Consider the following 26,745-nt stretch of genomic DNA (forward strand, 5'->3'; position numbering starts at 1 on the left):
AACCAATTTATTTGAGCAGAAGCTTTCGTGGACTACAGCTCGCTTCGGTTTGGAGATGACTCTCAGGGTTGCGTGTTCACTGCGTAAGACACAATCAGGGCAGCAGGTCAGATGGCTCAGCCTGTGGCAGAGATTAGAGCTGTGGCTAAGAACTTGCTGAATAAAGCTAAACCTGGTAACCGACCGTACTATGTCCCGCCTTTCCCCTCCTCTCTCTCCTGCCACCACAACTCCAACTTCAGTGCGACGCATCTAACTCATTCCTGGTCCACCCAACTAAAGCCTGACTCTGGAATTCCTTGTTTTACATTTTCTCTCTCTGCAATCTATTAAGGGGAAAGCTTGGGCACAGACCAATAATGAAGTGGCAGTGGTTTGCAGATTAATTTCCCAAGGTCTAACACAGCGGGGCCCAATAGAAGGTCGGTGCTAGCCACACTTGTGGTTCTGAATTTTTCTTATGAGCCACATTATAAAAAAGCCACATGCATTCGCCACAATTCCATAGCCTATTAGTCACATGTGGCTAGCGGCGAACGGATTGGACACCACTGGTCTAACAGATTGAGAAACTGACTCCACTGGCCTGAACCGATACTGTCGTCAAAGCTGGAAGTAGAAAGAGGGCAAGAGGTACAAGGTGAAAATTCACAGAGGCATGCGTGCCTGCCTAATGGCTCCTCCTGTGCTTTGGGGGGTGCTGCAGCCTAGCGAGGAACAGCACAGATCTTATAGGGATGAGGCTGCAATGTAGCCCCCAGAATGAACTCGGTGTTGATTTCCTTCACTCCCTCTGGTAGCCTGAATGAGAACACCCGCAGCAAGTTGGTGAAGAAGATGAAGAGCTCAGTCTTTGCCAGCTGCTCCCCCAAACACACACGGTGCCCTGCAAGAACAAAGGGACAGTGATGGCGGGGGGGGGGAATGTTTTTTTTTCATTTGAAAATATGAATTACAATTGGATTGAATGCATTCTAATCCTTGTGTATCCAATCTGGTCAGAGCTCAAAGCTGGCAAAATCCTACCTCTCACTGGTGGAAGAAAAACACCACTTGTTTAAAGTGAAGGAATTTAGTACATCAGAAGTTCTCAAGATCTGAGGGTAGGTCTGTGCACATGCAGCACCATATATTCTGCCTCTGAAGCAAACAGCTGTTGAGTAACCATGTAGGAACAGGAGATAAGGTCATTTTCCACATAACTGGTACTGTACGGTTGAGGATCATATTTATTGCCTTCTGATTTCTAAATGCAATAGAATTATACTACTTTGTGTTAATGATTGGGAAATCCAATGCAGAATAATTATTTTTGCAGATTACCAACTGAACAATTCAAATCCATCACAAAATATACCTTCCTTTGTTTTGACAATTCTCATTTTAGTATTAGTAAGAAGATAAAAACGGCCATACTAGGCCAGATCAGTGGTCCAGCTAGCATTCTGTAATTAAATCTTTGCTGAGAAATGGGGTGAGACGGCTGGTTTTTGTGTAAATTACAAGGTCTGAAGGTTAGCAGGGTCCCACTGCTAATCCATTAATTCACCCCTCACAATCAAACCCACTAAGACAGAGGGGGGCAAACTATGGCCGGCGGGCCACATCCGGCCCGCAGGACCCTTCCCTCTGGCCCCCGAGCTCCTGCCAGGGAGCGGAGTCAGGACAGGCTTGCAGAGGAGCCAGCCCAACTCCCCCACAGCGCGGTGAGTGGGACGGAGGCTAGCCCCTGGGGCTCCAGGGTGGCACGGCCAGGGGGAGTTCTTGGTGGGGGAAGAGGCGAGGACCAGGGGGCTTGCGGGGGGGGCAGTCAAGGGGCCTGGGCCCTACTACCGGGGACAGGGGCAGAGCAAGCCAGGGCCCCCCTCCACCTCCAGCATGCTTGGCTCCCGTCCCCAGGCCCAGACAGGGAGCGAGCCCTGCCCGACTGCCAGGGAGAGCAGCCAAATGAGCAGGGGAAACACACAGGGAAAGGACTGAGCCCCCCTTTCCCCCACCCCACAGGTAATGTGGGGCGGGGAGAGCAGGGAGGGTTGGATAGGGGGTGGGGAGCAGGGGAGATTGGATAGGGACAGGGGCAGTGGTGAGCTGGAGCCGGCTCCCTAGAACCGGTTGTTAAATTTAGAAGCCCTTTTAGAACCGGTTGTTCCATGAGGGAGAACCGGTTCTAAAAGGGCTTCTAAATTTAACCGGCCAAAAGCGGCGCCTTAGATGCCGACTCCACGGGTGCTCCAGCCCTGGGGCACCCAAGGGGAAAAGTTGGTGGGTGCAGAGCACCCACCGGCAGCTCCCCTCCCCGAGCTCACCTCCGCTCCTCCTCCTCCCCTGAACGCGCCGCCCCGCCCTGCTTCTCCGCCCCCCCAGGCTTCCCACGAATCAGCTGTTTGCGCGGGAAGCCAGGGCGGGCGGAGAAGCGGGTCGCAGCTTCCCGCTCAGGCCCAGGAAGGCGGAGGGGAGCTGGGGCGGGGGGGGCACGAGGAGGCCGCCCACGTCGCAGCAGGTAACCCGTGGGGGGAGGGGGGGGAACGCAGGGGGCTCCCCGCCCCAGCTCACCTCCGCCACCCTCGGCTTGAGTGTGAAGCCATGGCTTGCTTCTCAGCCCTCCCCGGCTTCCCGCCGAACAGCTGATTCACGGGAAGCGGGGGGGCGCGGAGAAGCAGATCAGGGCGGCGCGTTCAGGGGCGGAGGCGGAGCGGAGGTGAGCTGGGGCTGGGTGCAGGGCAGGGAGCTGCCGGTGGGTACTCTGCACCCACCAAATTCTCCCCGTGGGTGCTCCAGCCCCGGAGCACCCAGGGAGTCGGCATCTAAGGCACCACTTTTGATGTGATCAGTGGGGGGAGCGGCCGCTCCCCCTGCTCCCCCCCAGTTACGCTCGCCCACCCCTAGGAGCCAGAGGGACCTGCCGGATGCTTCCTGGGAGCTGCCCCAGGTAAGCACCGCCGGGACTCCCCACCTCGTCCCCCGGCAGGTGCCTCTGGCTCTTAGGGGTGGGGTGGGCACCCACTACGGTGGCCCACAAGACCCTCCTGCCCGGTTCTGGGGGCAGTCAGGGGACAGGGGAAGGGGGTGGATGGGGCAGGGGTCCTGGAGGGGGGGGCATCAAGGAACGCGGGGGGTTGGATGGGGCAGGAGTCCCAGGGGGCGGGGGTGGGCAATGACCCCCTCCTGGGGTGAGGAAGGAACACGTTGTTAAGATTTTGGCAGCTCATCACTGGACGGGGGTCTCGTAGGGTGGTCGGGGTGGGGAGCAGGGGGGGTTGTATGGGGGTGGGAGTTCTTGGGGGCTGGAATGGGTGCAGGGGCCAGGCCACGCCTTGCTGTTTGGGGAGGCATAGCCTCCCCCAGCCTTCCCTACCCGGCCCTCCATACAATTTCAGTACCCAATGTGGCCCTAGGGCCAAAAAGTTTGTCCACCCCTGCACTAAGAAGCTTTTACCCAGGACTGTCCTTAGGATTTATGGGTCCCTAAGCAGTATTATTAAACTGGGGCCCGCAGACCCTGGGAAAAAATCCCCTCCCCCTTGCTGACACACACTGAGCTTCATACGGAGCAGCTGCGGTAGCCTGGGGAGGGGGAGAGACGAGGCAGCAAAGGATACCGAGCCGCCCGGCCCACCTCACAGTGATGGAGAGTCACAGTTCCCTGCAGAGACCCCCGTATCCTATCCCTCATGCAGAATGCACCGGGCTGGTGCATTCGGCTCTGTGAATACGGCCCCTGCCCATGGAGGCTGCAGCACACCCTGTCCCGGTGGTGCCCCAAATTTCTGGCCCTATGCAGCTGCATATGCGGCGTATGCCTAAGGACGGCCCGGCTTTTGCCTGTCAATGCTCTTACCTGCTGAGAACGGTAAGAAAGCTTCTTTGTTCACAAAATTTCCATCCTGATCCAGGAAGTGATTTGGGTTGAACTGTTGAGGTGTCTCCCATTGCTCAGGGTCAAATAAGACGGAGGTTAAATTTGGGAGAATAATGGTGCCCTGCAAGGGAAAATTTGACTCAGTTCGGTGTCTGTCCATCAGACAGATAGGTAAGGACAGACAGTTTTTAATTTTCATTTATTACCTTGCGTGGAAGGTCACCTAGAGAAAACCCTGTGTCCTCAGGAACAAATTGGGAGTGTGCTGGACAATACATTTCTATTTGTCCTTTTGAATCTGATGACAGCAGTCATGTTGCTGGAAACACCAGCAACAGAGAGCCCAGTGCAAAAGTCTTATACCCAGAATCCTCCCTGCTTTAATATTGACTCCTCAATGGAAACAAAAAGAGTAATGTTTAACATTTTTAAGCCATTGCTTTAAATTGACAAAGTTATATTTTTCTGATGTTAAAACAGCAAGACACTGACAAGAGTTCGATGGGCTGATACAGACTTTTAAAAACAAGGACATTCAGTGTGAGATTTACAAATGGAGAAGAAAAGGAGGACTGGTGGCACCTTAGAGACTAACCAATTTATTTGAGCATGAGCTTTCGTGAGCTACAGCTCACAAACCTGTCAAATGGAGAAGAGATACACAGTCCAACCCTTCTTTCTGGCCAAGAAACACATCAGGTAGGATGTAGGAGGGGGAATTAAAGGTGGGTTAAAGTCACCTTTGAGCTTCCCCTATTCTTGGCTCTGCCCAAAGCGTAATGTTGCCAAGGCCCCTAAGGGACATACTGGCACCTGAGAATAGCCAAATCACAGCAGACTTCAAGAGGGGTCACCCCGAGCTCTTTGCTGATTCTGTAATGTTTGAGGAACTCCCTAAAGTCAGAGATATTTCCCAGTGGCCTCATCCATCAGCTTTATTATTTAGGTGTTGGAAGAAAGCGAAGGAGCTGTAAAGCAAAAGAGAATCAGGTTCACTGTATATGTGGACACACCGATTAGTTGGACTCCTGGTACATTGGCCCTCTGATGGAAGGAGGGGCTATAAAGATAGAGAATGGCTCTGTACCTTTTCAATGGGAAAGCCCTGCAGCACTGTGTCTTTGACACATTCTCTAGGAACTCCCACTGCAACGATGCTGCTGTAGCGCTGGATCTCATGGACCACGGCGTAGGTGAACGGCAGTTCCTTCCGATCCTCGTAACTGATTAAGCGGGAGGGACCCAGCACAGCGTCCAGCTCCTTCTGGACTTTCTCTAAAGAGAAACATTAAGGATACATATTTTGGAGAGAGAGAGTGTGTGTGTGTGTGTGTGTGTGTGTGTGTCTCTCTGTCTGTCTGTATCCCGGATAGGGTGACCAGACAGCAAGCATGAAAAATTGGGACACTTTTCTTTTCGGGGTCGGGGATAGGTATAGTTGCCTATAGAAGACAAAGCCCCTACTATTGGGACGGTCCCGATAATATCAGGACATCTGGTCACCCTAATCGTGGAGCCTTTTCTTTTCCCAGGCTGGAATCTTATTTGAATCTCTCCTTTATTGCTGGGTTAACATTAGTGCGAGGGGAAAGCCCTGTCAGCAGGACAGATGTAGCAACTAACTGGGAGAGATTATCAGCACATTCCACAGAGACCCAGACAATACATGACTGAAACTCAAGTGTCAGGGCCAAATTTGGCCCTGGTAAAGAGCTTTTCCCTTTCTTTTCTCTGAGAGAAAGACTGATGGTGGGGGCAGCACCCTCAGGAACTACTCATGGCCATGAGTGCACTGTGTAGGAGTCTGGACTAGATGACCTCTTGAGGTCCCTTCCAGTCCCACGATTCTATGACGTTTGCTTCTGAGGCAGCCAGGAACAAGGCTCCTGCACAGGGAAAGCTTTCTCTAGCTTTGTTTCACAGATTAGACTCCTGTTTCTATGCCGTGCCCAGCATCTGTCCCATACAGTTTATTTCAGGTACTGAGAGAACAACAGAGTTTTATGTGAAGGGGGATCAGCTGGGAGTATAGCTTAGCAGAGCAGGAATTCAAAATGTAGAGCAATCAAGACATTATCTTAGCTGGAAACAGGAGACCTCTAGTGCTAGCAAAGTGCAATGACATTCACAGATGTAAAGTAAAGAAACATCCTTGCAAGATGAAAGCAATAGCTGGGATATAGAATGGCAGCCAAAGGCCCCCCTTTTGGCTAATGCATCTGTATGATGTTCCTGTTTATAAATGAAGGATGAGAGGGCTTCATAGCATTGCCCCTTGGCTTGAGCAGATAGCCAGTGTTCAGGGCCTCACTGGTCGTTTCTATTAGGAGTAGTTGATTATACAAATACGGTATTTCTTTGGTGCAATCCTGTAGATTTGCAAGGAATGTACACCAAGTCCTGTTTCCCTGAACACGTAGGATCAAACCAGAGGCAGTTTCCCTTGCTCATAATTTCCACGCTTGCCTTCCCTGCCAGCACTCTGACCACTCCAGCACTCTGACCAAAAGAAGCTCTTTCCTTGTATCCACTCCAGGCCATGCTTTTACCACTGCTCTCTGATTTCTCCTGGCTTTTCTCACTGCTTTCTGCTTCTGACAGAAGCCCACAGACACAAGCCAATCAATGCACCAACCTCCACATGTTCAATCAGTTCCCAGGAATCCCCTCTTATTCACCCAGAATTAATTCTTGCTCCGCCGTTCCATGTGGCCAGTGCTTTGAGCAGTGACTTCTCTTGTTTCAGCTATCTGACTCCATAAAGGAGCTTAATGTGCTTCTTTCAGTTGGCCAAAAGAAAAGACAGCTGGCACACCCAGCAGCCTCAGCAAGGTCTGTGATTGCCTATAGATCAAAGCCACTCTTGCTGGCAGCTACCAACACCCTCCGGCATAACAGTGCGTATGAAATGCAAGTTGGTGTTCCATCCTGGAGGCAGAGATGACCTGTGCCTGCCAATAGTGGGTGGGGGAGAAGGAGTGAGGGCAGCCAGCTTTAGCAGTGTTATTGAGCATGCTCAGTACAAGCCAAACAGCAAATCTGAGGGTGGGGGGCATGTGACCCCCCTATCCCCCCAGGCCCCACCCACACGTCACCTCTGCCTGGAAGTGAAGATGGAAGGGACTGAGCGGCAATAACTGAGAGAGATACTTGGGAAGCACCATCTGCTTGTGCTGTAGGGGACACTAGCGTTTAGTGAATTAAAAGTCCTGCATTTGCGCAATCACAAAGACAACTTTACCAGCTAACAACTCTGAAAGCACGTCCCCGGCCAGGGGCATGTTCCTCACTGAGGACCATAACTACAATAGCAGGTTCCTCTAAAGGAGGCCTCCACACCAGCATTACCCTGTTCCTGGCAGCACCAACACACACTAGGACTTGTGGCCCAGAGGGACACCTGAGAGTTAGACTGTGTTGCAAGGCATGCTGGGAAGGAGGCAGCGTATATAAGTAGCTCCCTTCCTTCATAACAGAGAGAGAGGGTGACATGATTACGGACAGTCTCTTCAAAGGACCTTGAGAGAACCCGTGTATAAAGTCAGATGGCTGGAGAAGGAATCCTAAGGAGGGAAAAAATGTTTAGCTACTTGTGGCTCAGGGAACCATTGGGAAGAAGCAGCCCCAAGTGAGTGAAGTTTGTTTGCGTTGGGACTTTGTGGTTTATTTGGACGTCTGAGTTTATCTGAATGAAGCACCAGTATCTTGTGGAAAGGTGATAGAGCTTGGCTTGAGAACCAGACACAAACTGTGGGAAACCCTACATCTCTAAGAAGCAAGGGGCAGTGGGAGGTCAGAAATCAAAGAGGCCTGACTCAAAGCTCAGTCCAGGCATCTGCTTTTATATCAGGGACCCATCTTGGAGCTGCAGCCACCAACTGCCAGTTTTAGACTTACAATCACCTAATAAAATTGGGCAGAAGTGGGTACTTTCTACATAAATGCACGATCTTATGCATGGTGCACGTACCTTCCCTCACCCCCTCACCTTGGATGTCTGGGTAAGCCACCATATAAAGCACTGCCCAGCGCATGGTGGTGGTGGTGGTTTCTGTGCCTGCCAAGAAAAGGTCGAAAATAGTCTGGACCAGGTTGTCTTCATCAAAGGTAGAATCAGGCTCAGCTTTGCTCTGCAGGTGACAGTCAGAGGTTTGAGGTTAGGGTGCAGAAGGTAGGACAATCTGGGTAATAATGAGGGTCACTCTGTACTATTTTGATGCCCAGCAGTGTGCAATGTCTATAACTTTACAAAACAAAAAAACCCTGTATTTTTAAAAGAACACTGAGAAACAGGAATGAGGATTTCATCCCTCCATGCTCCTTCATCGTTTCCACACACCATGCCCTGTCACTCAAGCAAGAGGTGAAGAAAAGTTTCTTTGCTTCCAGCATACGAGTTGCAAAATCCTGCTCATCTGTACTGTTCTGTGTGATAGATAGTCCTGGGCGGTTTAGTTGGGTTGTTTGCATCTGCTGGCAGAATCTCACAGTGCCAGGATTTGTCTAATTATTTTGCAGTTAACATTGTTCAAATTCAGAACTTGTTAGGGCTCAACAAGACAAATGCAGAGTCTCCTCTATTTGACTTGAATCCAGAGGAAGCTCATGAATTTCATGAAGTGCTGGGGGGATATTTGTGCTATGACCAGCGAATTATATCTCTGACTTTCTTGGGTGGTAAAAGGCAGGGAAGAGAAACTGGGGGCATGGTTGGATGTGATTGGCAGTGCCTCACAGAGGGAGACATTCTATTCGAGGCCTGGCACACTGACTGATTAGAAAATGGTCCCTAGTTGGGGTAGATAGTAAGGCCTCCTCGGTGCTGTGGTAATAATAAAAAAGTAGATCTGGCCAAAAAAATATTTTTTTTCCAGATAGTAATTTTGCTGACAAATGGATCTTTTTGGGCACCAAAACTATTTGTGAATTCAGGTCAAATTTGGTGAATAGTTTCAGCCAAAGAAAGAAAAGGGGGGGGGGGGAGACAAGAAAATGAAGGATGGTCTAGATATTTTGACTTTTTGTTTTGAAAACTAGTTATATTAATTTTAAAGGGTGCAAAACATCCCAAAACGAAATGAAAAACTGAAAAATAAACCATTTTGTGTCGAATAAAATGTTTCATTCAACCCAAAAATAATTTTTGTTTTCAGGTTTTCATTTCTTTTTCAGCCTGAAAGGATTTTTCCCCCCCAGAGTTTTCGGTTTGGCCCCCAAACCAAACAATATCAATTATTCGCTCACTTCTGTAAGGCAGTGCAAAAGTGAACTTGTTTAGGATCTTTCCATCAGTTGTTTCTCCATGTGATAGGGCGTATTTCCAACCCTGCTAGGCATTGTTTTCCATGTGCAGTGTTGTTGTAGCCAACAACATTTTCATTTTCAAGTGAAAGTTCATGAGGCCCTTTCTCAATCGTATCAAATATTTGATCCAATGTGTTCCTTGAATCCAATAGTTTTGTGATTCATTCAAAAAGAACAATGACGTTTGTCTAGTATGATGTATATTTTAAATCCCCATTCTATTTACTACTCCCAGTACTGATGTCTCTGAGCACTGTCTGCAGCATATCTTTCTCCTTACTGTTAATGCCATGATATTATTAAGGGTTTAAATTACACTTACTGTAATTGCTCTCTTCCATCTTTTAAAATCTCCTTACCACCTCTGTTTGCTTTTCTCCCATTACTTTGATATCACCCTGGTCTCCATGGCAATTTGTTTGGGTCATCATTTCTAAGTCTACATTCATATAATATTAGGGTCTTGGAATTTTTTTAAAATAAACTCTTCACAGATTGTCTATAAAATCAAAGAACTTGATCCTACTTCCAAAAAAGTAATGACTCCAATGGGAGGAGATTAGATTAGTAAAATCATATGAAACATTTCAGAGGGTTCTTTCCCATCTTATCCTGGGGAAGTTTGTGTTTATACCAGAGGACAGCAGTGAAGCCTCAAAAGCACAGTCATCATATACAGCACAGACACTTACTTTGTCTATCTGAGCCAGGTAGAAATCAATGAAATCCTGGGGTTCGTCTGGTGACCCACTCTCTTGGTGGCTTCTGAGCTCCTTCCTTGCAAAAGACCGGAGAAACTCTTGGCAATAGAATGCCTTCTGGTGAGCGCCTGGGAGATGATTCATGAACCAGGGGAAAATATCATACAGCTGTGAGAGAGGCAAAAGTGAGATGCTTTCATTCATTGCTTTTAACAAATTCATGGTGGGTCTCTCAAAATGTTAAAATATCCAGGTGAAATTTTGCCAGTGAGATCAGTGAGTTAATTACTCAGCAGGGTACATTTTCGGCATCATGTGTGGGGATTTCAGCCTTAGGACTCCAGTTGGTACTACTCGGACATATGGCTAAAACTCCATTGTATAATGTTTGGAAAACGTAACCCTAGAGTCTAGAAAGGAGAACCCTTTGAGTGTAAACAGAGACAGATTCAGAAAGAGAGGATCTGCGTCAGCTGTCTGCTTCCTCTGCTCTGACCAAAAAAGCCCTACGGGGCCAGAGAGTCATTTCTGCCATGATATCCTACTGCCAGCTGGTAACTAATTCCTGCTGTTTGTTAGCACCTCGAGTTCTTTCAGTCATTTCTGCTTTTCAGCTTTCTGACTCTGATTAAATACTAGACATTGTATTTTTTCCTTGACAAATTTGCTTGTATTTAATAAAAAGAAAAGGAGGACTGGTGGCACCTTAGAGACTAAAATTTATTTGAGCATAAGCTACTCTGAAACCTTGTATTTAATGTCAGTTTATCAGTCTTGCCCATATCGCTAATCTTGCCACCCCCAGCCCCCCGTATTATCTTCTTGCTTTCTCAACACTCCCCTTTGTATAATCTACAAAGGTAATGTGTACTTAAAATCTTTGGTTTAGATCTTTAACAAAGAGTACATGGAACAAGATGGAACGCTGCTCTTTGCAGCACCCCATTAGATATTTCTCTGCACCTCAATGCATCGCCGTTCATTTTTGCTTGTTGTCCTTCACTTACTTGTCAGTCCATTTGGAACTGATTTTTCTAGCAAGCTTTCCAGAGGCACTGAACGTGTTCCTGAAGTCCAGGGATCAGGTTCTGCCCCCTCTTGTGGTCACACAAGTGACGGGAGGATTCAAGGCCCTTTTCAACTTTACTCCTCCCTACTGATCCACTCCTGTCTATTATCACGTTATCTGCCTCTGCTAGCAACGCCAGCCTCAACCACCAGTTTATCTGCTTCTCCCAAAGCAGCCCTCATGCTTTCTTTCATGCCACCTCTTACACACAGGATACCTTCCCCAAGGTAGTCCATAGGGCTATCATATTCTGAAGGCCCACTTCTAATCTGATACCTACAGGAAATTAGCCCAGTAACATTAAGTAGGGGCAAAAGTCAATTGTGATGGAGACTGCTACACTTATGATGGCCAGAAGCGTGGTGGAAGTCAAAAGAGATGGGTCTCCAGCCTGGAGCAATTATAAGGAGCAGGAAGATGTAGGGTGACCGGATGTCCTGATAATATCAGGACAGTCTCAATACTGGGGGCTTTGTCTTTTATAGGCAACTATATTCTCCCCCCCCCCCCCCCCAAAAAAAAAAAAAAAAAAAAAAAGGTGTCCCAAGTTTTCACACTGGCAATCTAGTCATCCTAGGGAGATGGCTGCTGAGGGTGGATCAACAGCCAGGCTGCAGACAGAGGGGGAGGAGTTTCTCCAGGAACTGTGCATCTTGCTCTGTTGAAGAACTGCTTTTGCTTTTCCTTCAGGAGCAAGAAGAGGTTTCAGGACTGATAAAGACTGGCACAGAACTACTTTGACAAGCAGATCTCCCAAATCAGTACTGGAGCATCACAGTGTCAGACTGAGCCTACTGGACCTGAGGTGGATCTAGGCAATGCCCACAGCATATGGGAACCCTCAGGGCTTTCTTTGCACTCCCTTTTTTAAAAAAAACCCAGAAAAGGCGATCGACTAGCTGACAATCTAAGTAAGAAAAAACAAAAATAAGTCCCCAAAGGGGCCAAGAAAAACTGACGAGGGACATGCCAAGGCCACTGAGTGCAATCTGGGTTCACTGCCTGTTCCGAACGAACTAACGGATGGATGGGTGGATGGAATCACTGCCCTCTTTATACCTTGGAAACCCAATGCTGTAGCTAGACGTGTGGGTGAAAGGCTCTGGCAGCAGGGAAGTAGTGGGGGAAGGCTTCAGTGTCATCACTCACACAACCCCGGAATACTGGACGTTCCGGTACTTCTGGGAATGGTGTGGGCCCAGCTCCGTTGGTGTGACCCCACCCCAGCTGGCATGACCTCACACGCACCGTGCATCTGGGAGTCACCCTGTATGGGAGGCAGTGCCGTCTGCAAGTGCACCCAGCCCCCACTGGTGTGACCTCAAACACACCATGCACGCAAGGTCATGCCAGAGGGGTCAGAGTGGCACACTCTTAAAAATGGCATCCCCCATCCGATACTGGACAAACCATGTCCACTTTGGTCGTAGTACCAGATGGGGGACAGATCACCCCAAAAGAGGACTGTCCAGTTCCAAACCAAATGAGTGGCCTCCCTAACTTCAGCAACTCGCCCCTGCAAGAGCCTTACCTTGCTGCCAGTGTCTTTCCCTGCAGGGAGCAGCCCAAGTCCTTCCCCATAGCCAGTCTTTCCCTGCAGTGTGGGACACCACACTGCTAAAAACAGCAGTGTACATGGGGAGGCAAGGCTTGGGCTCTGCGTACAGACCCACGCTTTTCAGGTGTGTCTTTACTCTGCTGCCCTAAACTGGGCCTTCACCAGAGACACTGCTATTCTTACCCATGCAAGGGGGGCTATGCTCGCATGCACCCTGTGACGTTGCACTCCATATGATTTTATAAAAATATGCTAATGAGTGTGAATATAATGTAACTGGAATATGCTTCATGCAAAAGGTCTCTTGTAAGGTATCATTACAAAGCTTATAATCTACTGAGTGTGTTCGTCCTATTTGTATGAATGTATCATTCTTATATCTGAAACTAGAAATATGAAATATAACTCTGAGGTCCTATTGTAATGATGCAAAGGGTGGGCCATTAATGGTGGTTTAGAATCTTGATGGCACCCATTGACGAGGACAATTGGCTGTAGACGGTTTATTTATCTGCAAGCCTTCTTGTGGACGTGGGGGCCAGCCTGTGGGTAATGAAGAATGAGGTCTTACAGGGACATGTGACCATGTCACCTAATACTGAAATCCATCTTAAATATGGTGCTTTTCCGTTTAGAAAACAGAGAGACAAAGGATTCCCACCTTGGGCCAAAGCTATAAAAGTGGGTAGAACAGAACAAAGGAGGCGGCAGTCATGAGAAATCCCCTAGCTACCACCTAAACTGGAACAAAGGACAGTAACTACGGGGGTGTGAGTGATTGCTGGACCCAGACTAGGAAGGAGTCCAGTCTGCGAAAGAAGCTTACTGGAACATTTCTGTGGGTGAGATTTCATCTGTATTCAGTTTCCTACTGTATTAGGCTTAGACTTGCGTGTTTTATTTTATTTTGCTTGGCAACTTACTTTGTTCTGTCTGTTATTACTTGTAACCACTTAAATCCTACTTTTTATACTTAAGAAAATCACTGTTGCTTATTAATTAACCCAGAGTAAGTAATTCACACCCGGGGAGCAAACAGCTGTGCATATCTCTCTATCAGTATTATAGAGGGCGGACAATTTATGAGTTTACCTTGCATAAGCTTTATACAGAGTAAAACGGATTTATTTGGGGTTTGAACCCCATTGGGAACTGGGTATCTGCATGCTGGAGACAGGAGTACCTGCTAAGTGGTGTTCAGTTAAAGCCTGCAGCTTTGGGGGATGTGGTTCAGACCTGGGTCTGTGTTTGCAGCAGGCTGGCATGTCTGGCTCAACAAGGCAGAGTTCTGAAGTTCCAAGCTGCCAGGGAAAATGGGCTCAGGGGTAGTCTCAGCACATCAGGTGGCAGTTCCCAAGGGGGTTTCTGTGACCCAACCCGTCACACACCCTACATGATGCCGAAAGAAGCAGGCATTACAGATGTACCCTAAAAGAGACTGGAAGCCACAGGCAGCTTCATCCCACTAATGCAGCGATACCTCACGTCCCCCCTTACCCCTGTCTGCGCCCCACCTCCCCAGAGCCGGGGCCAGGAGCAGGGATGCGGCTCCAGGAGGGGGGATGCAGACAGGGGTAAGGGGGCCGAGGCTTGGGCCACAGCTGGGCGCAGGGCTGGGAGTGAAGCCAACAGCCGGGGTGGGGCCAGGAGTGGAGCAGGGTGGTGCTCCTACCCCACCCCCCGTGGGGGCTGGCCTGGGCCCCAGCGCTGCCCCCTAATATTCCTCCATTCCCCCCTACGGGGGCGCACCCCACAGTTTGGGGACTCCTGCACCAATGGGAATATGCAGAGGCCGCCTCAAAGAGGAAGTTGAGTTTTGGTTTTTGCTTTCTTGATAAACATAAGGAGGAGCCCACCTTTGCCCGTGAGCCAACAGCACCTCACTGCCAGTCAGCATCTCCAGACAGAGCTGCTCTCGGCTTTGCACCAATTTGTCCCTGAACCACCATGCCAATGGCTACCATGATTCTCTGCCAATTCCTATCTGGATGACCAGCTGGGAACTTGCATCTGGGATGGAAGACAGGCTGGGAGAAGAGAGAAGGTTCCCAAGAAGGAGGCAATCCAAGGCCAGCTGCTGTTGGCTCCATGCGAGAGCACTGACTTGGCCTGCCTGTTAGAGGTCAGAAGCCCTTCATCCAGCCTGCTCTAATGGCACCCACGCCCTAGAAGCTGGCCCAATGCCAAAGTCTGAATGAGTTTTCTACGTGTTGAAGCTTCAGGCCTTGTCTCAGCCTAAGACAAATCAGTCATACTGTCATAGGCATGCGCGGTGTAACACCTGGGTGTGCTTCAGGTCTTCAGACTGCAGCATACGATGAGTGCTGAAGAGACCCCGTACCAAGGTATCCAGGAGGGGAGGCTGTGCACTGACGGTTTGATAAAAAGGTGGCTACCTGGAGTTAGCCAGCTAAGGCTGTGTCTACACTATGCACCTTTTAGCGACACAGCTGTGCTGTTGCAGCCGGGCCACTAAAAGGTGCCCAGCGTAGCCGCTCTTTGGCAGCAGGAGAGAGCTCTCCCGCTGACACAATAAACCCTCCCCCAACAAGAAGTGGTCGCTTTGTTGGTGGAAGAAAGCACTGTCCACACCAGCGCTTTTCATCAGTAAAACTTTTGTCTTTTGGGGACGAGGGGGTTTCACGCCCCTGAGCGACAAAAGTTTTACCGACAAAAGTGCAGCGTAGACAAAGCCTAAGATTCCATTTACTCCAAAAACCTGAAACCTTCTTTAATCCGGCATGTTGTACACCAGCCCTCACTAACTGTATAATATATAGTAAATTCCTCAATGTAGAGATCTCACTTCCTTCTTTGTTGGGTGAGAAACCTCGCTTTGCTTTGGATACTGATAAAATAACGAGAAGCGCTTGTACGTACTCACCATCTCGCTGATGCTGCCTCCAAAGCTGGCCAAATAATCATTGTTTTCAACCAGCTGGTGGAAATTTTTGTCCTCAGTGGAAAAGCGATGGCCAAAAATCACAGCCGCAATCACGTTTGAGACCGAATGGATGATGGGGAAAGAAGGATCCAGGGGATCTCCTGCAAAAGTAGTGATCAGAATTCACATTAACGTTTTCAACACTGCTCCTCCCTCCCTCTACTGAGAGATGAATCCTGCGCAGGCCACTGAAGAGGGAGGGGGAGAGGCAGCAGGGCTGTCTCAGTTTGAATGGGTTTGATTCTGTGGAATTGGGGGTCAAGCACTCTCGATGGTCTCGTTGCCCAAAATGGGTTTGATATAAGTAGGTTCCTAACTCCATATTTAGACACCAAACTAATTGTGGCCTGATTTTCAAAGGTGCTTCGGCAGCCCCCAGCTGTCTGCCGCTAAACCCAGACCAGCTGGTGGTAATGATGCCCGATAGGAAAGGTTTGGCCAACTTTTTGCTGGAAAAGTCCTCAGGTTTGAGGTCCTGCTGGATCACCTGCTGTGTTTGAATGCGCAGGTCCAGCAATAGTCAAGGCTGCTTGTTTATGTTGTCAGCTGTTGTAAAGCTAGTAAGGAGCCTGTGACTGTGCCCTGTCATAGTCTGCCCTCCCTGCATTCATCCAGGGCGTGATCATTTCTCGGCTGGATTACTGAACTGCACTCTTCATGGTATTGATCCACTGCTCGATGGAAATGGTAGGGTTGTCAATAATAATGCAGAAAAGGCAGAAGTATTCAGCTAATATTTTTGTTCTGTATTTGGGGGGGGGGGGGGATGAGAAGATGTAGTCATATATGATGATGAAACACTTTCCATTCCAACAGTAACTCAGGAGGATGTTAAGTAGCAGCTATGAAAGTCGGACATTTTTAAGTCAGAGGTCTTGATAATCTGCATCCAAGACTTCTAAGAGAGCTGGATGAGGAGCTCGCTGGACCATTAATGTTGATTTTCAATAGCACTTGGAACACTGGGGAAGTTTCAGAAGAGAGGGAGAATGCTAATGTTGTACCAATATTTTAAAAGGGCAGGCAATTATGTGTCTCTCACTCTGACATTGAACCCATAGATGTCAGGCAAGAAAGGGGAGCAGCTAATACAGGACTTGATTAATAAAGAATTAAAGGAGAATAATACAATTAATGTCAATCAACACAGGTTTAGGGAAAATAGATCCTGTCAAATTAACTTGATATCTTTTTCTGATGAGATTACAAGTGTAATTTGCTAAAGGTATTAGTGTTGATGTAATAAACTTAGAATTCTGTACGCCATTTGACTTGGTATTGCATGACAGTTTGGTTAAAAAATAGGAACGATACAAAATTAACACAGCACACATTAAACAGCTATAAAAATGGCTAATTGATAGGTCTCAAAATGTAACTGTAAATGGGGAATCGTCACTGAGCGTGTGTTTTTCTAGTGGGGTACAACTGGCATTGGTTCTTGGCCCTACGTTATTTAACATGACTAGAAAAAAAACAAACCATTCCTCATGAAGTTTGTAGATGACAAAGATTGGGGGAGTGGTGAATAATGAAGACAGGTCATGATCATTTGGGAAGGGAAGTGCAAGCAAACCATATGCGTTTTAACATAGTGAAATGTAAACGTATACATCTGGGAACAAAGGATGCAGGCCATACTTACAGGATGAGGGGCTCTATCCTGGGAAGCAGTGACTGTGAAAAAGATTGGAGGGTTGTGGTGGATAATCAGCTGAACATGAGCTCCCAGTGCAATGCTGTGGCCAAAAGGACTAATGTGATCCTGGGATGCGTAAACAGGGGAACCTTGAGTAGGAGCAGAGAGGTTGTTTTACCTCTGTATTTGGCACTAGGGCTACTGTTGCTGGAATCCCATGGCCAGTTCTCGTGGCCACAATTCAAGAAAGATGTTGATAAATTGGAGAGAGTTGAGAGAAGAGCCACAAAAATGACTCAAGGATTAGAAAACCTGCCTTGTAGTGATAGACTCAAAGAGCTCAATCTGTTTATCTTAACAAAGAAGGTTAAAGGGGTGACTTGGTTACAAGCTGTAAGTATCTAGATGAGAAAAAAGATGTAATAACGGGCTCTTCAAACTAGCAGACAAAGGTATAACAAGATCCAACAGTTGGAAGTTGAAGCTAGACAAATTCAGATGGGAAATAAAAAAAAAAAAAAAAAAAAAGCTCTTAACAGCGAGGGTAATTAACCACTGGAACAATTTACCAAGGTTCAGGGTTGATTCTCCACCATGGCAATTTTAAAATCAAGATTGGATTTTTTTAAAAGCTTAAAAGCTCTGCTCTAGTTCAAATAAAATTATTTTGGGAAAGTTCAGGGTCTTATTTTATACAGAAGGTCCGACTAGAAGATCATAATGGTCCCTTCTGGCACTGGAATATATGAACCTACGAATAGAGCTATAATTGAAGGCTCCAGAAATATCAGCTGGTGTTGAACCACTTCCTTAGCAGTGGGTCTTACAAGGAGCACATCCCACATAGGCTCCAGAGCTAGTACTGGACTCCAGCTTAGTTTCAGCTAAAATTCAAAGTGTCGGTTATGACCTGTGAAGTTATTCATGGATTGGTTCCTGGTAGAGCCCTGGGCAGGACGATGTTTAATTCTGCTCCTGCCCTGCAATACTCACTCCCACCCACTCCTGCTATTGTGTCAGCAGGTCCTGCAGGTCTGGCGGGATCCCAGTCCCGCTGCAGGGCTCTAGTTCCTGGCTACTTTAGAGCCTCACTTACGTGTGTTCAGATTTATCTTAACATAAAGCACTGGTGTTAACTCCGCCCATATCTAGCCATCTGTGGCCTGGAATTCTCTCCTCTTGCTGGCATGACAGAGACACGCTTCTGGAAGTGAAAAGGCCCAGCTATGCTGGCAATGATGTACCTCTCGCATTCATAAAGTACTCCACCAGGTGACGGGCCTCCTCTTGGATTCGGTGCTCCAGGCCTTTCTTGCCCAGCCCCAGGTTCCGCAGGGTCATCAGCCCAAAGCGTCTCTGCTGCTTCCAGGTGTGACCACTTGTGAAAATAATACCTGAGGCCATTGAGAATTGTTGTTTATATAAAGCAAAATCCTTCACATAGTAACAGTTAAATCTAAAATAAATTTTCTAACAGGAGAGGTAAATGCAGAAGAATGTGACTCCTAGCTGAACTCCTTTATCTGGCCACAGATGTGATAAGGCTTGTGACAACTTCAGAAAAGTACTTGATGTCAAGGGTTTTGTTGCTCTTATAAGAGAAATAGAAAGTGGGGCTTCAAAAACTCAGGATGTAGTTCTCCTAAATCATTTGTAATACAAAACCATGTAATTCTACAGCTGGGAACCCACACCAGGAATTCTAGAGAGGAGGGGAATTCCGTGGGGTGAGATTTGCTGCAGTGCAAGGCATGAATAAAAGGGCAAGAATGGTTGTGTTTGAATGACAGCGCAGGGATCTGACCTGAAGCCCAGCAGGTGAGAAGATCCTGCCCAGGTTAAAAAGCCATCACATTAGATGACTATGACAAAACTAGTACTGTGTAAAGCATACGTACAATGGGAGTAATGCCAGCTGATGTTCACATTCCTGGCTGATGCTTCAAACAAACTTATTAGTCAGGATTTTGCTCCTCCGTTCTATTCAGTGGCTGTTTGCCTCACTGATTAGTATCAGAAAAGTCACTTTTGTAGTGATTTTAACTGTTTGCAGCAGCATTCCCATGGGGAGATGACTATGGAAGCAGGGAGCAGCCGCACTTAAAGGATCATGTGAACTTACTTTTTCTATATAGTTAATAAGGAAAGAAAATGTTACCCTTTCCTCCGGCCGTTTTCCGAAAGAAAGGGGTTGTTGGCCGGCCAGAGACCTCTTCAGAGTGGACAGTCAGGCCATCCTTCACAGTTGGGAATCCATTCAGTATGACGATAGGAATATGTCCCATCCACAAGGTGAAGATGTTGCCGTAAATCTGTGCCAACTAGAGACATCATCAGTGCTAGAAAACCACAAGTCAGAAAAACTGTACACAATGAATCAACCGCCCAGCTTACTCCAGGACGCTCTCTTGGGGGTGGGAGGGGGTGCTGTAGAAACATTTGTAGTGAAACCCCGAACCATGGCGAAAGACGAGCTAAAGTCAGAAAAGCCTCATAGCTGACTGAGATAAGACCATACTCTCTCATCCAACAGGATGTCTCAGCAGCTGTGTCATGGGGATGCTATTTAAATGTCTTGTACGGAATGGGATTAGAATTACCTAGAGGTGAGTTTCACCTCATGATGGACAGACGTCCCCAGGAGTAGAATGGCTTGTGCCTTCCAATTAAGGGGACAATTCTGTGGTGTCTCTTCTAATACCTTGTGTGTAAACATTGCATATAAAACACACCGAATAAAGGTGGTAACTGACATGCTTGGGAGATTTATTATTGTCCCTTGGAGTCACAGTTTATCAGGGTTAGTTATATGCGATAATGCTGGGCAATCTCATGCATCTCAGTCTTCCTAAGTGCCCCTTGCAGTGACCTACCTCTGAACTCACTAAAGCATATCATTTTCTCCTTTAGAGCTACCGGCAAATTACAAACAGCCCAGTGCCCAGAAACATCCCCATTAATTTATTTCCCCATCAGAATCCTAGAAGATTAGGGTTGGAAGAGACCTCAGGAGATCATCTAGTCATTCCTCTCACCTGCCCCTGTTTTCTGAATCCTTTAAAGCAACCAGATCTCTTGGCATGTTATAAAGGCACATTCACTCCAGAACTTGTATAAAGGGCAAATTTCTGCCTAAGGCAGCTGGTCATTTGCTACCTCTCTCTTTGCAATAATTTCTGTCGTTGGTGTTTGAAAAAGATCTTTCTGTCTCGCAATGCGGCTGTTCCTTCTGCCTGATGAAATTGGGTGTGTTCCAGGTTCTTACCGTAGAAGTGAATGCAATGCCACCTACTGAGCATTAAGGCTTCAGCGAAGAATTGAGCTGGGAAGGAGCATAGCCATCCCAGAAACATAAATACTTTGGATATGAGCAAATGTAGCAAGAAATACTGAAGGAAACCAGGCGACAGTTGAATAGATTGAGGCTGAAATTGTCTAAGTGGGGTGCCTCAATAAATCCATATTTAACACCTGCAGCTCCCATTGACGTCAGCGGGACTTGGGGGAGCTCAGCACCTCGAAATATCATCTCACTTTATCTAGATAGTTACATATACATTTAGGAGCCTACTCATGACCTACCAGGGTTTGGGGACCCCCCCCGTTTAAGCAAGTCAATTCTTTTTGCTGAGTCAGGAATACTTCGTTCTCATTCAATCTTCTGCTCAGCAGATGTCATTAAATTCACACTTTCATCACTAACAGGTAATGGAATTTATGGCCATCGTTTACTATCCCACGCACAAGCCAGATGAAATGTTATTTAGCACGCAGAAGTGCCTTATGTGCCGCCTTTTGCTAATTTTATCATTTACTTGGTTATATTTGGACACACACTCACAATACCTTAATGAGAGTCTCATGCTGGCGTTTGAAATCCATCTGCCACATGGTGCCGATGAGCGGGAGGGGAGTTGGTCCAGGAGGAAGCCTGCTACATGCCCACTTCAGTTTCAGAAATTGCACAACAAAGAGAGAGATGACCAGAGTTACTAAAAACTCACTTATCCCCAACATCACCCTGCTGCTCTATCTGTCTGTCCACTCTGTGGTCAGGTCTGAACTCTCCCTGTCTTTTTTGAGGTTCCAGCTCTCCCTAAATAGGCTTTAATCCCCTTCTATCTACCTCTCTCCTTCTCCCTGTGATTCCCTGCTTTTATACCTATCATCAGCGTGGTGAATTGCAAGTTTCATGTGTATTTAATAAGACCTTTGTACTGTAAGCCAATCTTTCTGCTAGCCAAACCTTACCCACCAGACCATAAACTCTAAGCTCCCAGTGAGACTGGCCTGCCCTCTGATGTATAAATGTTGTGTGTAAAGGTAAAAACCAGTTTCAACATTAATTATATAATTTGATGAAGGGCTGGGAGAAAGCCCTTGGGAAAGTTTTCACACAAATTGAGAATTCTCTCACAAAGGAAAGGTTACTTACCTTGTACAGTAACCTGAGCTCTTCAAGACGTGTCCCCCTATGGGTTCTCCACGTCAGGATATCTGCATGCCCATGCCCTCTTGATTTGAGATTTTGTCAGCTCTGTCCATGAGTCCGCTCCTGCGCCCCAGACACCCTCGTGCCCCAATACAAGAGTATATGGGGGGGTGGACCTGCCACCACTTGTAGCCTATCAAATATATTAAGTAGAAATTAGGCTTTGGTACGACAGAAAATAGAAGTTAGCAAGAACATGACCCAGGGTTATGCTGCTGTTATGTTTTGGTTGTAACGGTTTAAGCAAGGTTTTCAGTGAGGGATTTCAATGTTTCATTAAATGCTATCTGTATTGATAGCATAGGAAGGACAATGGTGGAGATGTTAATTTAAATAATGTGTAATGGAAAGAGCCAATGAGGAGATGGCAGAATAAAATTATGGCAAGGGGCAGTTTATTGTTAATTAGTGTTATAATGGATTATCAAAGGAGCCGTTTTGTTAAATTGGGGAGAGCTCCAATTAAGATCAAAAGGGGACCGTTATGTTCCAGGATTATAAGGTCGTACTGCACTCTGCGGTCAGTGGACTGATCAGCCATTGATACATGAGTCCCTGTCTGAGTGTAAGTACTGTATAATTGGAGTGTCGTGGAAGCGGTAAGTGCATGCCTCTTTGCTTAACTAGTCATTTTTCTTTTTGAATAAAGTTTGGTATTAAAGTGTTGCCTAGTGATCCTCTACTAAATAAATGTTCGGTGAGTCTGAGAGGGTGCTCTACACAGAAGAGTTTAAGTCTGTCCTCCCTCAGATCTTAAAAACCCTTTTTTTAAAATCCAAAGCAAATTTTAAATTGAGAGGGAATGTGGGTTTCTCCCAAGCCATGAAGGCAGCTGGAATGTCCGTCACTGTGGGGAAAGGACCTGTGGCAGGTCTGACAGAATTTGAAGGCCCAAGTCTTGGGCATAACCTGCACTCGAGGCCATGCAAGAGGCCCAGAGGGGGAAAAAAAACAACAAAGGGCCAAACAGTAGGGAACCCCTCAAAGCACAAACTTGTGGTAATTAAAAAAAAAAAAAAAAGAAAGAAATAACTCAAACTAAAAAGGTATAAAGAAAGCGAGGTGTAGCAAACTGCATGGCTCAGCTTACAGACATCTCGATGCTCCATCTCAAGCAGCAATTGGAGCAGTGACGGGTCTCCCCTTCCCTACATGCCCTCACCCCATGGCACAAGGTGTCTGGGATGCAGGTGTGGCTCTGCGTAAACTGCTGACAAGAATCTCTGATCCAGCCTGTTCTGGAGCAGCCATAGGGACACGACTCTGTAGTATCTGGCTGATGAATCTTGCCCATATGCTCAGGGTTTAGCTGATAGCCATATTTGGGGTCGGGAAGGAATTTTCCTCCAGGGCAGATTGGAAGAGGCCCTGGAGGGTTTTCGCCTTCCTCTGTAGCATGGGGCGCGGGTCACTTGCTGGAGGATTCTCTGCTCCTTGAAGTCTTTAAACTACGATTTGAGGACTTCAGTAGCACAGATATAGGTGTGAGGTTTTTTGCAGGAGTGGTGGGTGAAATTCTGTGGCCTGCGTTGTGCAGGAGGTCAGACTAGATGATCATAATGGTCCCTTCTGACCTAAATATCTATGAATCTATGACTCGAAGCAGAATTGTTGGTTCTCAATTTAGTTTAAAAAAAATGGGATTCCTTTAGGCTCTGCAAAACACAAGTTCTTGGCCACTGCGTGTTTGTATGATTTTTATTGTATTCCCCTGGAGGCCCTAGGAGATGGGAAAGAATTAAATTAAAATCAGAGTTTTTATCGTTTGCATAGAACAACTTCAATTTGGGTAAAGAAAATTCACTAGTATGCTCCAGCTGCTCCAGGGATGCCAGGAGCTGTAAACCCACGTTAACCAGACCATTCAAATGGAGCTATGGCTTCTTTGCATCACAAAAGTGGTCCAAAGCAGCTGGTGTATCCTGGTGAAGCTGAGCCATAGACCAACACCTCAAAAATGAGGAAAATGTTTTATCATTTTAAAACTCTAGTTCCGTAGCTTACCAGGACCTCTGAGTTGGATTTACCAACCCAAGGACTTTGCTTCTCTAGCTTTTCTTGTATCTTCACATTTGTATTATTCTGTATCCTCTGGAGGGTTGTTATGGAGCTGCTTTTTGGAATTTCAAACTAAGACTTCTGCCGGGGAAGCCACTGAGCTGAGGATAGGGTAAGGAAGAGCACAGCTGAGAGCTTCTTGTTAGTGAATCTGGTAAACCCTGCGTGTTACAGTGTGAACTTGGTCAAACTTTTATAAACTTAATTGAACTCCAGCTCAGTGAAGTTCAAGTCAATACAGAGGCGTTTACATTCCAAAATTAAACCTTGACAACAATGTTTTGCACAGTATTTATCCAACATTTCATTACCGCAACTGGATACAAACTCCGCTGTATTCATTTGAATGTCATTGAACTGCCTCCTGCATGTGTACTGTATAAAGGGAGATCACCACAGCTGCTTATCTAGTTGAGTAGTGTAACACCCTGTGAATTTCCTCTAAGCCCTTCACTATTAATGTGTTCGATTGGGAACTGCACTGAACTCACTTGAACTGACTAAAAGGAAAACTACTTACCTTTAGTAAGTGGAGTTCTTCGAGATGTATCGTTTATGGGTATATCCACATGGGGATAAAAGATCCACAGCACACCTGCGGCCGGCCCAGGTCAGCTGACTCGGGCTTACAGCACTCAGGGTCCAGGGCTAAAAATCGTTGTGTAGACATATGCATTCGGGCTGGAACCCAAGCTCTGGGACCCTTTACTCTTGCAGAAACATCTACACAGCAATTTTTCAGCTCCAGAGCCTAAGCCCTGTGTGCCCGTCAGCTGATCCAGATCAGCCATGGGTTTTTATACCTCTGTGTAGACATACCCTATATGCGTTCCACTTCTGGTGTGCACTTACCCCGTGTGCTCGAGAGCCAAACACTTTACCCAGAAGTGTGCTTCTTTGATGACCTCGAGCCCCTCCAACTCAAGGGTATAAAGGAGCAGAGTGACCAACGAACCCTCAGCTTCTGTGCCACTATCAAATCCAGGCTATTGGCTTCGACAGTAGCCGTAAAAAGCAGGGTGGGTCATGTAAACACATGTAAACAACACATCTCAAGGAACTCCAGTTACTAACGGTAAGTGGCCTTCTTTTCTTCTTCAAGTGCTTCTGGACACGTGGTCCACTTCCGGTGACTCCTAAAGCAGTATGTAATAGACCAAGGAGGGTACTGCAAGTTTAATTCAGCAAAGACTGAAACACTGTCGTGCCAAATTGAGCATTTGAACAAGGGGCCTGAGCTAAAGAGTAATGGCTGGTGAGAGTATGTATGTTACTCCAAGTACACCTACATAGTTCAGCTATGGGCATCCCCCTAAAAGAGGCTGCAGAAGTGACCAGTCTCTGGTACCATGTGACCTTACTTGACCTGGGAGTTCGAAATCGGTCACCTCATAATTTAACTTTATGCAGTGAGACCCCCAGTTCGATAGTCTCAGTGCTGAGATGGTCTGACCCTGGCAGCTCTGAGCAATAGAAATATATAGCCTAAGGGACTGCCTGAATGGTTTTGTTCTAATCAGATAAAATGACAGAGCTCAGAGGACATCTAGAGTATGCAATGCAGCCCCACGCTTGAATGAATGAGGCTTTGGGGGTGGGGGGGAGGGGGAAGAAACAGGTAAGTGAACGGACTAATTGAAATGGAAGAGTGTGACTTTATCCCCACAGTGACGGACATTCATTCATTGGAGCAAAAACTCTCAGATTTTTCACAAACTAACTGAAGGATGAGGAGGAAAATGGTATGGTTTTAAATCGCTGAATGATGCACTCAGATAGTAGCCAAATAAGCATGTAAATGAGCTTACAGACAAGCCAGAGGTTGTTAAGGATAAGAGCTACTCAAGTAAATGAAGGATTGATGTCTCTCGCAGGGGAAGATTGAGTTTGCAAGACAAGGATGAAAAACCCTTCCATTCCGCAGAATAAATTGCCCTCATTGGACTGCTTTCTGCACTGAATCAGTATGCTCTGCACATCAGCAGAACAATTCTCCTCCATGTCTGTTAGACAGACAGCTTCCTTGCCATAAGGTGTAGCGAGAACAAATCGAGATGAAATGTTGTCCCATTGTTCTGCGCAATTAAATCTGGTAGAAGAGGTAGAGATATTGGAGGTGTCAGTGAGAGATTTCGGATTTCCATGAACCAGCAATGCCTGGGCCAATCCAGGGCCTTTGGGATGACTGATGCTGTCAGGGTTCCTTCCCCACTCTGAACTCTAGGGTACAGATGTGGGGACCCGCCTGAAAGACCCCCTAAGCTTATTTCTACCAGCTTAGGTTAAAACCTGGTACGTTGCCACCAGCAAGCGATTTAACAACGAATCAGGGAAGAGACCACTTGGAGACGTCTGAGAGATGTAGCTGTAATAGGCGGCATACTCACCACTGGGGCACAAAGCCATCTGCCTTTGCATACCATTCCGCAGAAGTCCACCAGGGGCTTACATCTGGGATCAGTTTGTGCTTGCCCCGTTTTCAAACTGCTGACGGCCATCAATGCCGCACTCCACTGTGGCAACAAACACAAATACTCAGAGGCGGCTGGGGCTGGCTTACAGCAGTCAAAGCTGGAGGAATTCAGCACTGGACTTTGCCCGTGGCACCATTGAGCCAATGAGGTGGGAACAGGACAATATTCTACAGCGGCAGCTTTGTCAGCAGCAGCCAGCAGGAGAACACTCTGAAGCAGCGGCAGCAGGACGAGGAGGAGGACGTTTGGTGCTGAAATCTGGGACTCGGCGTTCTCTACATTTTTATTCCGTTCCACATGGTCAATTATATGGCTCAGATACTCCAGTCTGGAGCAGAAGAAGCCACCTCTGATTTGAGAGTAGGAAGTAGGACAGAGTAGCTCACATACTAAAAACATGAATCCACGGCTGAAAAGCACCTAATTTCTTAGCAGTGACATACCTTTCTGACTTGCAAAAAATGCCACCAGGTGACAGGTTTCCTCTGGCACTCTGTGCTCCAGGTCTTTCTTCCCCAGTCTCAGGTTGTGCAACGTGCACTTAGGACGGAAGAATCCCATGCACCGCTACAGACTAGGGACCGAGCGGCTAGGCAGCAGTTCTGCAGAAAAGGACCTAGGGGTTACAGTGGACGAGAAGCTGGATA

The 26,745-nt window shown here is 47.1% G+C and overlaps 1 protein-coding gene across 5 annotated transcripts; it reads right to left on the reverse strand.

Moving 5' to 3' along the window:
• LOC102935927 (cytochrome P450 2J6) lies at window positions 1–26,745 on the reverse strand. Of its 5 annotated transcripts, XM_043522017.1 has the most exons (11): window positions 26,012–26,745; window positions 21,510–21,699; window positions 20,921–21,019; window positions 19,233–19,395; window positions 18,319–18,468; window positions 15,376–15,536; window positions 9,856–10,032; window positions 7,848–7,989; window positions 4,947–5,134; window positions 3,839–3,980; window positions 1–886 (listed from the first exon to the last, which is right to left on the reverse strand). In XM_043522017.1, exons 3-11 carry the CDS (start codon window positions 20,963–20,965, stop codon window positions 708–710), a joined length of 1,347 nt encoding a protein of 448 aa, XP_043377952.1. In that variant the 5' UTR covers window positions 20,966–21,019; window positions 21,510–21,699; window positions 26,012–26,745; the 3' UTR covers window positions 1–707. The 5 variants fall into 5 exon arrangements, with proteins under 5 accessions (XP_043377952.1, XP_037765092.1, XP_037765091.1 ...); XM_037909164.2 differs by lacking the exon at window positions 26,012–26,745 and having other exon boundaries at window positions 21,510–22,942; XM_037909163.2 differs by lacking the exons at window positions 21,510–21,699; window positions 26,012–26,745 and having other exon boundaries at window positions 20,921–21,091.

The sequence above is a fragment of the Chelonia mydas genome, chromosome 9, assembly GCF_015237465.2.
Source record: "Chelonia mydas isolate rCheMyd1 chromosome 9, rCheMyd1.pri.v2, whole genome shotgun sequence".
Taxonomy (NCBI): Eukaryota; Metazoa; Chordata; order Testudines; family Cheloniidae; genus Chelonia; species Chelonia mydas.